General features: G+C 67.9%; 1 protein-coding gene across 11 annotated transcripts; it reads right to left on the bottom strand.

Moving 5' to 3' along the window:
- Positions 1-554: 554 nt before the first annotated feature.
- Positions 555-13,052, bottom strand: DENND4B (DENN domain containing 4B). Of its 11 annotated transcripts, none has more exons than XM_043567790.1 (28): positions 12,338-12,561; positions 11,929-12,011; positions 11,339-11,678; positions 10,665-10,917; positions 10,400-10,469; positions 10,034-10,203; positions 9,715-9,959; positions 9,353-9,419; positions 9,193-9,251; positions 8,866-9,010; positions 8,487-8,662; positions 8,243-8,343; positions 7,755-7,970; positions 7,328-7,473; positions 6,858-6,997; positions 6,652-6,778; positions 6,052-6,277; positions 5,659-5,787; positions 4,299-4,886; positions 3,718-4,106; positions 3,483-3,605; positions 3,224-3,393; positions 3,003-3,138; positions 2,576-2,812; positions 2,002-2,119; positions 1,745-1,910; positions 1,590-1,654; positions 555-1,469 (listed from the first exon to the last, which is right to left on the bottom strand). In XM_043567790.1, the coding sequence occupies exons 3-28, from the start codon at positions 11,653-11,655 to the stop codon at positions 1,324-1,326; spliced, it is 4,725 nt and encodes a 1,574-aa protein (XP_043423725.1). In that variant the 5' UTR covers positions 11,656-11,678; positions 11,929-12,011; positions 12,338-12,561; the 3' UTR covers positions 555-1,323. The 11 variants fall into 11 exon arrangements, 9 of the variants coding, with proteins under 9 accessions (XP_043423725.1, XP_043423718.1, XP_043423719.1 ...); XM_043567783.1 differs by lacking the exon at positions 11,929-12,011 and having other exon boundaries at positions 2,002-2,176; positions 4,299-4,466; positions 4,721-4,886; positions 7,657-7,970; XM_043567784.1 differs by lacking the exon at positions 11,929-12,011 and having other exon boundaries at positions 4,299-4,466; positions 4,721-4,886; positions 7,657-7,970; positions 12,338-12,560.
- Between the last annotated feature and the right edge of the window lie 748 nt (positions 13,053-13,800).

Genomic DNA, 13,800 nt, shown 5'->3' with positions numbered 1-13,800 from the left:
ATTCCGAGGCGGCCCGTCTCCCTGTTGCCCACAGGCCGGGAGCGCCTCAGTCCTCGCCTCAGTCCTCGCCCCTGTCTTCCTGGCGCCGTCCCCAGGCTGGGACCCTGGCTGGAAGAGTAGGAACCGGGGCTAGAGCAGCTGAAGCGGCCTAGGACCACCGCCAGGGCGCCCAGGGCGATGAGAGGGCCAACACCAACTACCAGGGAGACGGCTGTCCTGGAGAAGCCGAGAGGGAAAGGAGGCAGGGATGAGCTCAAGGCCCCCGGAGAATGGAGCCTTTGTGTGGGGTACAAATGAGGGACAAGGGGGCGATTGTGTGGGAGGGCCGGAAGTGCCACACGGACTGGCACCACCACGGCCAGCGCCAGACTCACCCCTCTCTTGCTCTCGGAGCTCCCGGGGCCCCAGGGGACCGGCACCAGACCTGGTCCCGGAAAGCCGGCCACCCCAGAGGCTGCAAAGGGACGGAGAAACAGAAAGGAGGATGCGCAGTCGGGGGAAAAGAAAAGGTATCCCCCACCGCTGTCCCAGATCCAGGAAACAAGACGCAGAAGGAAAAAGACAGAAGCAGCTTTTACTATATTTACATCCAACAAAACTTTGCAAGGAACGACCCTTATTGCACGGTCCGGGCCCTGGGCGGGAAGGACTGGACTGGACGGGGCTTTAGTTCTTCCTGAGGGGGGTCTGGGGCTCCTCTAGGTGGCCCCTGCCTCTTCCGCAGCTACAAGCCACTGAACCATGCTGCCCCGTGTCCCTTCTCTTTCTCACCATCCCTAAGAGCCTCCTAAGCAAGGGGCTATGGCTCCAAAATAAATAACTTAAAATACAAACACTAAGGTAGGAAGGTGTAACGGAGAGCCTCGGGCTACTTCGGCAATTCTGGGGAAGAAGAACCATCACTGGTGGGATGACATCCCTCCCTCCCATTCAGGGCAAAGGCTCAGTAGCTCTGTATTTTTCCAGTTGTTTTTTAAAACAAAAACTTGTAACGTGACCAGGGCGGTGCAGATCTGTGGGTGCCCTGGAGGAGAGTTCCTGGTACAATTTGGGGGCGAGCAGAACTGTGCCAACTCCCCTACGCCACCCCCACCTCCTATAACATCAGCGTGAGCACACTGGGCAGGCCGCAGATAGGGGACTGTGACTTTTGGTCACAGCGGGTCCCGCTTCCTGCTGCCCATGCACTCGGTGCCTATGGCTGGGCCTGCCTCCCAGGCCGTCCCCAACTCCTGTATGGAAGGAGTAAGGAAGCAGGTTATCTCTGGAACCGTTTCTCCCTCACCTCCCCACCCCAGGTGGGAGACGAAAGCTTAAGGGTCCCTAGCATTCCAGAAGTGCTCCGAAACATTTCCGGCAATCGATGGCCTTCGCAGTGGGCATCTGTGCCCGCCGCTGCCTCAGCTCCTCCTTGCCCATGCTGCTGGCCAACTTGTTAAAGGCAGACTTGTACCTCTTGTCGAAGGTCACTAGGGAAGAGGGTGGAGGTGAGTCAACAGATCAGGATTCCAAGCGCCCCCCCCCCCCCGCCCCCCGCCACACCTGGCCCCAGATCCTTCACCTCCTCAGTCCCCTGCCTGCTCCCTCACCTATGTCCATGTGGTCCTTGCCCAGAGCGGCCATTGTCAGGAATAAGATCTCACGGTAGATGCCCCTGCAATGGAGGCAGAGGGGACGAGTGAGAGAAAACGACTTCGGAGCCCAGGATGGGAGGCCAGGGACCTCCCGGGTGGGAGCACCATACCTCTGCAGATGCAGGCCTGTGGGAGGCGGCCCCAGAGTTTCCAGCAGGAGCCCCACGGCTTTGTGTACTTCGCTGAGACCCACATAGCGCAACACCGACTCTAGCAGGTCCATGCTAAGGGGTGCGGGCACGGGGCCTGGCCATACCACCCGCTGCGGGATCTGGCCTGTGCGAAACGAAGGAAGGCAGCCAGGGTCACCGAGCCCTCGGGGTGTGGAAGCCACCCCTTCCCAGCCTAAGCCAAATACCAGACTCACTGTGGACCCTCCAGAGCACATAGAGAGGTGGGCAGCTACCGGGGTCAGGGGTCAGGACGTCCCACAGCAGCCGCACCTGCACAGACGCCGGGTCAGGTGTCAGCCAGGGAGACGGGGCCTGCAGGGGCCAAGATGAAGGGGGCGGGTTCAGGAGGCGGCGGGCAGAGGACGAGACCTGGACCAGCGGTGTTCCGGGATGCGGTCAGAGAGAAGAGGGAAGGAACGCTCATCCCCCACGAGAGCGCGGGCTCTCTGAGAGCACGCTCTCTGCTCTGCAGCCGCCGCGTCACTACTGCCTACACGCTGCCCGGGACCTAATGGGTGCCCAGTACGTATGTGGTGGGATGAACAGACAAACGTCAAGGAGGCATTGTGACAGGCGCTGGGCGGTACACGAGATGTCTGACAGCCCCGGGCACTGGATGCTTGTGCCATTCTACAGATGAGAGAATCGAGGCTGAGTAGCGGCGTGAAAAGGCCAGGGGTCAGAGCAGGTGCCACCTCCGAAGCCCAAGGGGCAGAGCTGGGAGGTGAGGGAAGGAGCGCTCAGGAAGCAGGGGCAGGGGGCACTGACCTGGGGGGGTGGGGGCCCATCACAGGAGGCCAGCACCAGGCAGGGCAGAATACTGGGCAGCCGCAGCCGCTGGAAATACCACAGAAGGTTCCAGAAGATGATGGGGTGGGCAGCCGGCAGCTCAGGCAATGCCAGCACCTCACTGCCCTCGTTCTCCACCAGCGACTCCAGCTCCTTCCGCAGCACCAGAGGGCTCAGATACGCCCAGGCCCCAGCCTCCACCCGCCGGGAGGTGCCCTGTCAGGCACAAAGAGGGAAGGTGGTTCAGGGAGGATCGCAGCCCGATCCTCAGTGCCGGGTTCCCGCTGGGCCACCGCGTCCAGCAGCTTCTGAGATGCCCCATGCCCTCAATGCCCATCGCACCCTACCACCCCTGGTGCCCCCTGCTGGGCGACACACGCAGACCCAATTCCTCGCCAGCCCTTACCCCCGTGTGCCCATTGCAGAGCTGGGGCTCATCCAGGGCGAGGCACAGCCTGCGGTCACTGAGCACAGGGCCTGGGCCCCCGGGGACAGGAGCGTCTCTGCTGCCACCGGCAGGGGCAGGCTTGGGGCTGGGGGCCCTGTGGAGGGATAAGAGGGGTCAGCCCTTGGGCCTCCACTCCCCTCCCCCCATCCCTCCCGGAGCACCCACCCTGCTTCGGGCACCTGGGTCTGGAATCCAGGGTCTGGACGCTGAGCAGGGGCACGAAGGGGCAGGCGCAGAAAGGGCAGACGGTGTTGAGGTTGGAGTCATCAGGTGCCCAGCCAGCCATGATTTCCTCGTCGTATACCAGCGAGTCACAGGCCCGGCACAGGGAGCAGCTGGACAGCAGGATCTGCAGGGAGAGGACCCCGCCAGGCTCGGGAAGCGTCCTCTCACCTCCCCTGCCCCCGCCTCTGATGGAGGGATGCGGGCCATCCTCACTTCCAGGGAGGGCGGCTGCAAGGACCCAGGGGCGTCACTGAGGCGCTCTGAGGACCGGCGAAGGCTCAGGCTACTGAGAGAAGACTCGGAGAGGTCCCACTCGCTGCCCAGAGAGGCTGAGCTCTGCCATCACAGGAGAAAGCCCCCTTAGGGCCTCCCCGGGGCCGGCTCCGCACTGGCAGCCCCCCTGGGCCCCCGGGTGCCGCCACAGCTGCACCCTCCCCTCGCGGGCTACCTCAGAGGCAGTGGATCCAGGGCGCTCGCGGGGGCGCAGGAGGCTGTCCATGGGGCTGCGGCGGGCTGGGGGAGGTGGGTCAGGGGGCAGCTCGGGCGGGGGGCCGCGCGAGGCAGGGGGGCGGCGGGAAGGGGTGAGCAGCTGTTGCAGGCGGGTGCCCAGCCCTCGTCTGGGGGTGCGGGCCTCATCCTGACGCCCACCAGCCTTGGGCGTCCGCCCACTCAGCCCTTCCGGGGCCTCAGTGGACTGGGTGCTCAGGGCAGAGCCCGAGTCCTCGGGGCTGCCCCCAGGCGCCGGCTCCTCCCCGGTCAAGCTCAGGTCGGAGAGGCTTCCGTCTCGCCAGGGCACAGGGGACCTCCGGGGCTCCAGGACCCCCAAGGCCTCGATCACTGCGGGGCAGAGAAAAGTCGGGAAACACGGCCCCTGGCTGACCGGACTCTGGCGCCACAACCCCACCCCACCCCCAGCCGACGGAGTCCCAGACGAGGTCCTCCAGCTTCCACGGCGCCCCCCGCAGAGAACCCCTCTCTTCCTGGCAAGTGCTTAGGAAAGCCGACTGGGGGTCAGACAAGGGTACTCACTGTGGGCCACGCCGGCCTCCACGGTGGGCTGGGCCCCGCGGGCACTGCCCAGGCTGCCGCTTTTCACCAGGCGCCCTGTGGGTGAAGCTGGGTCCCGAAAGCTTCGACCAGCCCAAGTGGTCTGGCGCTGAAGCGGGCGGGTAGGGGAGTGACGCTCCAGACGAGGCTCTGCAAAAGACGGGGACGAGGCCAAGAGGCAGCCACCTAGAGACCAGCCCTCTACTCCGACACAGGGCTCCCCGCGTGGACCGGGGTCGCAGGGACCCTCCCGGGCAGAACGTCCTCCCCTTTTTACCGGCCAAGCGCAGCCCACCCAGAGTGCCCAGAACACCCAGTGCCCACCACGAGGCCAGCCCTGGCCCCCCACGCTTCTCTGCCGGAGCCTGGCTGCTGTCCCCAAGCCTGTCACGGCCCCCACCCACCTGTCTGGGCACCGCCTGCCTCTGGCGCTGCCGCCTGCTGCTGCCGCCGCCGCCGTTCCCTCAGGGGCTGGCGGAACTGAGCGGCCCCCAGGACAACGTTCCGGAGCTTGGCCCAGCGCAGGCGTCCGCCCGGCGTACCAGACAGCCACTTGCTTTCCAGCACAGCCTGCCAAGCACAGCGCCCATCAAGATGGCCTACTTCCACGCCCCGACGATGGCCTGACGGCCACTGCCTGTTTCAGGGACGCCACCCGGGACCCAGGGGCCACCTTCCCCTGCAGACGTCCCGCCTGGGTGGGTCCTGCCCACGGCTCGGCCAGGAGCGAGAGCCCAGATGAGGGAATCAGCAGCAGCTGCCGCTGAGGAGTCTGGAGGAAGCCAGAAACGGCGCAGTTTGCACCCAGGCTCTGCTGCTTATCGAGTATGTGGCTTCGAAGAAATCTCTTCACTTTCTCAGCCGTTAGCTTCATCGTGTAAAAAGCAGGAGGCAGCTTAGGGTCACGCTTAAGGGCCTGAGTGCAGGAAACATCCCCGTGCCCCCGTGTTCACACCCAGCCCCCCAAACCTCCTCCCGGGGCGTGGGGCACTGCACGAGGTACCAGCCCTCTGCACCCTCACTGCCCGCCTGGGACGATGGGGTTGTGCTGAGCTCAAACACGGGCACCGTGCGGCGGGCCTGGAGCAGCTCCCGGCTCACCGGCTGACCCCACGGCTACCGGCGGGTCACAGCGGTACCTGCCCGGCCGCCTCGTCGGGGCTCTGGCGAGTGAGAAAGCGGCCAAGTAGGAGGAAGCCCCGTGTGGGCGCTAAGGAGCTCCGGGCACGGGGGAGGACACGGTGGGCACGGGGCGGGTCCCCGAGGGGGCGTCAGGGAGCAGCACCCTCCCCGCGGCACCCCGGCCACCGCCCGCCCTCCCTACCCTGGCCGGATTCGGCACCTTGTTGTAGTAGCCGTAGGTGATGGTGTTGGGCACGACGCCGGCCCTCCGCATCTCCAGCATGACTCGCACCGACAGCACGGGCTGCCCGTAGTGGGAGCACAGCTGCATCAGCACCCTGTAACACACCTGGGCCGGGAGGCGCGCAGGATGAGGGTCCCTCCCAGCCCCGCCCCCCCCCCCGTCCCCAGCAGGGACCTTCTTGCAGCCTCCCCACGTCCCACAGACCCCACCGGTCCCCGGGGGCACCCAGGGTCTCCGCCCTTCCTGCTGACACGCAGGGTCGGTCCCCACGGCCGTGCCCTGAACACGCCCACTCAGGGAATGCTCGGAACACCTGCCCGGCTCCCCACGGCTGCGCGGTTGGCCCCGCGGCGGGGCGCGGAGGCCCACCTCGTCCGGCAGCACCACCTTGCGGCTCTCCATCTGGCGCAGCACGTGGTAGGCCGTGTGCAGAGCCTGCACGCGGGAGGGCGCCGACCGCACGTAGGCGGGCAGACACAGGAACCACAGCCCGTAGCAGTGCCCCAGCAGACACCGGGCCCACAGCTCGGGCACGGCCGCCGACTTCTGCGCCATCCGCTGGGCCACCTTCATCTCCTGGATGGGGCGGGGACGCCTGGGTGAGGACAGCGCCAGGCCAAAACAGGTCTTAAGGTGGGGGGGGGCAGGAGCACCCCCCTCCCTGAGCAAGGGTCTGCGCTCCGAGGAGGCGGGAGGGGTGCCGCACTCAGGCTTCCGCCCTGCAGCCCCGGGCAGACAGGCCGGCCCTCCGGCAGGTGCCCCGGGAGAGGCAAAAAGCCCCTGGCTTCCCAGACTGGCCGGGACAGAGCGACCGTGATGACGGGAACGGGAACGGCAGCTAACGTCTCACGTGCTTTTCGCGTGCAAGCGCACGGACACCGGCTAATAATAGCGGAGGCGCCAGTCCATCCATTTCACAGATGAGGAGATGGCCGGAGTCAGGGTGTCTGGGGCCCATGTCCCAGTTACCTGTTTGGTACGGCGGGGGGCAGGGCTGCTGGGGGCACTGCGGGTCGGGCCCGGCACGGGCAGAGCCCCGGGCTGCTCCTGAGGAGACTCAAACAGCTCGGCCCGTAGCTCTGGGAAGCCGTCGTAGCTGGAGGGGCAGAGGGAGGCCACATCAGGAGCAGCTGACACGAAGCCAGCCCGCGGGGCTTGGAATAAGAGGCCCTCACCAGTACTGGGGGGCGGCTTCACTGCCCTCTGGTGCTGGGGGCTCCTCGGGAGGGGTGATAAAGACGGTGAGCTCGCTCCCTGACAGCTCCTCCAGCTCCACCAAGGGCGTCGGCTCAGGCTTGTCCTGCTCTGGGTGCACCTGAAGCAGGAGGTGAGAGAGCGAGGTCACGACAGTGGGCACGGGCCAGGGTGTCCAGGACCCGGCCTCTCCCTGAAGGGCACAGCAAATGCCCATGAAGGGCACTTCCCAGGCCCCGGAGGTGCAGCAGGTGGGGCGGACGGTGGGGGGGGGGGGGGGCAACCGAATCAGAACCGGAGGGAGGTGCAGCGGGCTGGGGGGGGGGGTGGAGTCAGAACCAGAGGGAGGTGTGCAACCGAAGCAGCCACACGTGGGGCACGGACGGCATTCCCAGCACCGACAGGGCGTCGAGCGGCTGCGGTGGCTCGAGGGAAGGACGGCGCCCAGTACCTTGTCCACGCACGAGTCAAAGAACTCCAGGGCGGCGTGCCGGGCGGAGCCGAAGGAGCACTCCTCGATGAACTGCGAGAACATCTGTGTGCGCAGCAGCTGGCAGTACAGCTTGTGGCTGGAGCGCTCCCGGGACTTGAGGAAGCCTGGGGGGGCGGGGGGGAGCGTGGGGCAGGCGGGGTCACGGGTCACGTACCGGCCACAGCCTTCCCGAGCCCCCTCGGCACCCCCTGCCTGAGACCGGGGGTGGGGGGATGTCCGCGAGGGCGGGGCGGGGCGTCTCTGTGCCCGGGACTCCCTCCAAGCCCAGGAGAGCGCAGGGCCCGGACCTGTGCCCACTGAGACGTTTGCCGAGTGAAGGAACGAGCAAGCAAGCGGCTCCGGGACCCCCGGCCCCCGGACAGCCCTCCCGAGACGCCCCGACTACCCTGCAAAAAGAAGAGGTTGTCGACATCTCGAGCGCCCTCGGAGGGGGCCTGGGTGAGGGGGCGCAGGAAGTCCCGGTAGCCCTTGAGCAGACACGCCATGAAGCGGAGAAAGGCTCCCTGGACTTCGCGCTCCAGCCGGGCCCGGCGGCCGCACACGGCCTCGTAGTCCGTCAGCAGGAACTCCAAGGACGCCTCTTCCTCGGGGCCAGTGTACGCTGGGGACCAGGGCAGCCCGAGTCAGGCCAGCCTCGACCCCCGCTCTTGCCGAGCCAACGCCAGCTCCCAGCACGCCCGTCAGGTGGCAGTTTCCAGCCTCCCCGGGAACGAGTTCGCCCCCACCCCGGCGTTCGGAACACGGGTATCCTCCGCCTGGCCTCTCGCCGACTTCCACCAGGTGAGATCCCAACCTCTGACCTCGAGGAAGGCCTAGCTCCCTACAGGCCTCCCTACCCGTGGGCTTAGCCCCCCGCCCCCACAGGGTTCTCACTCTGGTCCAGCTGCTGGTAGAGGTGTGTCAGCGTAGCCAGCAGAACCTTGTAGGGTCTGCGGGGCAGGGTCCGAGGGGAGAGGGGCTTCTTCTCCTCAGTCCTGTGAGATAAGCAGCAGGAAGGAGGCGCGGTAGGGCCTGTGTCCCGCCTCCCCCACTGTCTGTCCCCGGCTCTTGGTGAGCAGGGGCGTGGCACACACCAGCCCGGGGTTGGGGGGGTGGGGGGGAGGCCCGGCCCTCTTACTGGAACAGCGTGTTGGTGTCGAGATCCACGCAGATGACGTCAGCAGGTGGGTCATGTAGATCGAAGTAGCTGGAGTGGATGCCCACGATGAAGGGCACGGGGGCGTTCAGCACGTCCGCCAGCGCCAGCGGGCACAGCGGAATGTAGGGGCACTGCCAGTGTAGCGGGAAGATCATCTGCAGCACCAGGCAGTGAGGGCCACTGAGGCGGGGGCGGGGACAGCAGAGGGGGTGCAGCGGGGGTGGGGGGGACTCTGGAGAACAGCCCCCCCGACCGAAGCTGTACAGGTCGTGCCCAAGGAGAAGGCCGAGGACCCTCTGGGAGGAAGGAGCGGGCAGCAGAGTCTGGGGAAGGTGGGCCGGGCAGGACGGGCACTCACCGACACCAGGGCCTCGCAGACGCTGGTGAGCAGGTCCGGCCGCAGCGAGTGCACCAGCAGCTTGTGCTCCGTGAGCACGGCCAGCAGCAGGGTGACGGCCAGCTCCGGGCCTAGGCTCTGCAGCAGCTGCAAGAAGCTGGCACCACTGCAGGCAGCGCAAGGTGGGGGGTCACCAGGAGACCCCGGAGAGGCCTCCCGACACACTATGCACAGACGCCCCCGGGGGCCCGACCTCCAGACCTCGAGAGCCGGGCGCTCCTGCCTGGCGCCTACGTGTCCTTGGTCGCCACAGCACCCGCCCCCCCCCCCCCCAACCCGGGCACGTACCTGAGGGGCAGAGGTGAGGACACGGGCTGGCAGAGAAGCAGGTTGTCATAGGGAGACATCTGGGGGCAGAAGGGCCGCAGGTCAGAATGACGGAGGCCGGCCGGACCACCTCCCTCCGCCCCTCCTCACCTCCCCGCCCCCAACACCCCCCAGGACCCACCTGTACCAGGATGCGAGGTCTCTGCGGGGAGGGGAAGGGGACGTTGTGAATGAAGTGAGAGATGTGCCTGGGGAAGAGAGGGATGCACGTGTCCTTCACCTGTCCCCCAGAACCTCGGGCCTCCCAGAGCTCCACCTGGAGGCCCTCGCCTGCCGTCAGAGACCCTGCTGCACAGAGAGGTCACGCAGGCGCTGTCAGGACCTAACTAGCAAGCGTGGGCTGGAGCTCAGGCCCCACTCACCCCTCAGCCCGTGGCGTTTCCCTGCCCTCACTCCTCTGCCCACCGCAACCTCTCCCATCTCTCCTGGGCTCCCCAGCCCTCCCTCATCACCCCTTCCCAGCGTCACGGTGCCCATGCTCACGCTTCCAAGGGCAGGCGGTGGGGGCCCGAGACGGAGTAGCGGTAGAGGAAGGTGAGGAAGGCTCGGAAGGCCGGGAAGGCAGGCCAGCGGGACAGCACAGCAATGGCGCGGCGGCTGCGCACGGCCCGGCCCCCCAGCGCCCGGCCACGCTCCACCGCACTCAAGAGGCCCAGGGCCCGTGCTTGCCGCTCCGACAGCCTGGCCCTCGGGAACGCCTCGTAGAACTGCAGGGCAGCCCCGTACACCTGGCAGGGGGGCAGAGAGGCCGTCAGGCGGGCTCTGCACAGCCTGGACCCCGGGGCACACCCCGCACACCCACCTTGTCTCCAGCTGCACCCGTGAGCACGAAGGTGGAAAAGACGGGCACGGGGTACTTGGTCTGGGCAGGCCAGCACTCGACAGTGGCCCCCATGGGCAGGCAGAAGACGGGCACCGACTCGGGCAGCGGGAAGGCCTCGTTGTCCTCCTCCGGGTAGCGGCCCAGCAGCTCTGCGGCCCCGGCGGAGTGGGGGGCACCAGGAGGAGGGCCGGTCAGACTCCGGGGTGTAGGAACCAGGGGATGCGAGAGAAGCGCCCGGTGGCAGAGGGGAGGGGGGTTCTGGACACGCAGGTGGTGCCGGCCGAGAGGCGCCAGGGCAGAGGGACACGAGACCGGGGGGGCTGGGGGCACAAAGGGGCTACTCACCTGCCTCGTACACCAGTGTGTTGGCCTTGGCCAGGCCCACCTTGTAGCACAGGTGCACCGCTGGACCCCACTGTCCCAGAAGCAACGAGAGACGAGCAGATACGTAGCTGACGACGTTTCCGGGAGCCATTTGCTCTACCACCCCCAAGGAGTCCCCCGAGACGAGAGCCACCCCCCTGGGTCCACCCCCGCCCTAGAGGCCCTAGGCCATCCTTTGTGCCCGGTTTCCGCACCCTCACGCCAACGCCTCGCGGGCCCCACTCACCATGCCAGGGTTGAGGTTGCGGGGCAGCCGGCAGTAGGTGTGAGGGGTGCCCTCGCCCTTGCTGGGCAGCACCAGGCAGAGGTCAGTGATGCCCAGGGCGTGCAGCCCTGCCCCCTCTGCTGCCCGCCGGTAAGTGAGGTAGGTGCGGGGGTGCCCTGGGCCGGGAGGGGCCAGATTGGCCGAGTGGCTGTAGGGCGTCGTGTCTAGCACTTGGAAGCCGGGCTTGGGTCGCTCCTTCCCCTCGTACAGCACCCTGGGCACAGGGCAGAGACCGATGTCAACGGCCCAGGGCAGATCCGCCTAACCGGTCCTACCTCCCAGCCTCGCACCCTCAGCTGTGTCAGAGTGGACCCCGGGGCCCGCTTCTGGCTGGACTCTGGCCCTGGCTCTCTCCCTCTCGGTCAGCAGCAACCCCTCGAGCCCTCCGTGGCCTGCACACTCATTCGTAAATGCGACGGGGAAAAGGCCCCATTTGCTGACTCTGTGCCGCGTCCTACACGTGGGTGACCTCATTTAATCCTGTCAACTGCACCCTGAGGAGGTGTTATTTCCCCCCGTGTTACAGACCGGGAAACAGGACGCGGGGCTGGAAGCTGGGGACCCACCTCCATGGGAGCACTAGGTAAATACACCGGCCCCTCGGCCGCCCAGTCCCCATGCAGGGGGCCACGCACCCCAGCTCCACCAGAGGGGGCTTGTCACGGCCCCTGCGGTAACAGATGACAGGCTGAGTTCCACCCAGGAGCCCGGCGCTGAGTTCCAAGGGGTGGCCCCCAGCAGAGGTCTGGATGCAGGTGTAACCCTGGGGCACCTCCTCGCCCAGGGCCCTGGCAATGACTGCCACATCCGTGATGGGATCAGCCGGCCGCGGAGGACGCAGGGGCCCGCTGGGCTCGGGAACCCACGGCTCCTCGGGGATGGGTGCTCCGCTCCCCGAAAGCCCGGCTATCACGAAGTAATCCACCAGCCGGGGGGGCCGCTCCTCCGCCATGGCCCCCCCCTCACTCACTGCATCTGGAACAGTCAAGCGCGGGAGAGGTGAAGAAGCGAGGGAGGCGACCCGGGAGGTGACCCCGAGCGCTGCCACCCCTCCCGGCCTTCCAGGGGAGGGTAGGACCGGCGGTGGTCCGCCAACCCCGAGCGCTCCCGCCCGTGACGTCAGCAGGCCCTTAAAGAGACCCGGGCCCTCCCGCGGGGCGGCGCCAGCCCTCTCCCCAAAGCAGCCCAACGCCACTCTGGGCTGGCGGCTGACCTCGGCTCTGACCTCAGACTGCTCCCGAATCCCCTTTAAAGGCCCCACCCGTGCTGGCTCCCGACTGCGGAGATCGCAATCTTTTCTGTAAAGGCCTGCAATGACATCATGCCAACCCGACAGTCTTTTTTAGGGGTTTCTGACCTCCCGACTCTACTGGTGACATCAGGGCCTCACGACCCAGCTAACGTTCTTAAAGAGCGCCCCTCTAGGTTTCCAGGGAAGCCCACAAAACCCAAGTTTTCGTGTCTTTTAAGCAGACTCAAGTACCCTTGCTCCTAAGCTAAGTCCAGCAACCCAACAGCCCTGCGTCCTCCCACCTCCACGATCCTGAAGTTGGGTCCAGAGCCGTCTGCCCTCCTCCGCGGAGCCCAGGGAGGGAGACGGGAGCCCCACGGGCCTGCAGCGACTGTGTTCTCACCTGCCGCCATGGCCCAACCCGAGAGTGGGGGCCCCGGGGGTCCCCGAGCCCCAGGGCGCAGAGCTGGGGCGCAGCTCGGTGGGTGGCTGCAGCGGAGGACTGGAGGCGTGGGGCGCCGCGGAGGGGAAGGGAGGGGACTTCCCGAAACCCGGGAGGGGAAGCTGCGCGGGCGGAAGTCGGCCCGAGGGCGCGCGGCGGGGGGACCGCCAGGGCCGGGCCGGGGGCGGCGGGCCCGGCGCGCGGCCCCTCCTCCGCCTTCCCGCAGCGCTCCCCCCCCCCCCACCATGCCCTCGCCGCCCGGCCAGGCCCCGGCCCTGGCCCCACGCGGCCGCCCCGGCCGGGAGCTGCTGCGGGAACCGCGGGGCCGGGGGGGGGGGGGCGGGGGGCCGGGGGGGACGCCCGCCGCACACCTGCGCGCCCGCCCCTGCCCCGCCGGGCTGCGGGGCGCAGACCGCGGTGCCCTCCCCGCGCTTTCACTTCCCCGCGGCGGAGGAAGCGGAACCAGATGCGCAGCCGGCGCCCGCCCGCCTCCGCCCGCGCCGCCCCGCCCGGTCCGGCCCCTACCTGCCGGCCCGCGGCTCCCGGGCTCCCGGCCCGCGGGCCGGGCGGGGCGGCTCGGAGGCGGGCGGCTGGCGGGCTACCCGGTCCCGGACATGGCGCCGGGCTCGGCTCGCTCCCGCCGGGCGGCGGACGGAGGGACAGGCGGCCGGGGCGCCGCGCCGCACTCGTCCGCGCGCCCCGCTTTCCCTGAGCCCCTCAACCCCCCCCCCCCCCAACCCCGCACCCCCGGCCGTGACCCCGCCGCGCCCGCCCGGCGCCTGCAGCGCGACCCCTGGCGGCCGGGAGGGCCCCCTGCACGCAGGCCGCCGGGCCTGGTCACAAGCTGGCTGCGCCGACCCTGTGACACCCCTACTTCCAGGTTTAGGGGACACTGCATTCCCTGTTGGCTTCGGCCACAAGCTCTCAGTTCCCTTTTCTGAAAAAGACAAGGGCTTTGGAAAGAGGAAGAGGAGAGGCCGGCATCGTGGGGTGTAGGGAAAGCAGGGGGGCAGGGGAGCCGAAGGGGACGCCACTCCCTTGACTGGTGAGTGCGGAAGAGCATGGAGGGCAGAGGGCAGTCGGAAAGGGGAAGCCTCTCCAGGCGAGTGGCGAGAGACCCGGGAGCATCCCACCGAGGCTGCCCGGGTACGACTGTCTCCTAGGCTCTCCCGGGACCCAGCCTGAGTCCTGCCTGGCATCCACAATTGGTGTGCAAGCCTCCTCGGAGCCAGCTGCCCCTGGGTAAACTTCGGACTGCCATCTCAGCCACCGGCCACCTCCTCACCCGGAACTCACTGCCAGGCCTCAGCACCGCGCCTGGCCAGCCAGGGCCCCCTGTCCCCACGCTCAGCCTAGCCTGGACAGGTGGGGTGGGAGGGCACGGGAGGGGCACATGTGCTGCCCTGGGAGTCTTCATCCAGCCT

This window comes from Prionailurus bengalensis, chromosome E4, assembly GCF_016509475.1.
Source record: "Prionailurus bengalensis isolate Pbe53 chromosome E4, Fcat_Pben_1.1_paternal_pri, whole genome shotgun sequence".
Lineage (NCBI taxonomy): Eukaryota > Metazoa > Chordata > Mammalia > Carnivora > Felidae > Prionailurus > Prionailurus bengalensis.
This window is presented reverse-complemented; position numbering and strand designations above follow the sequence as displayed.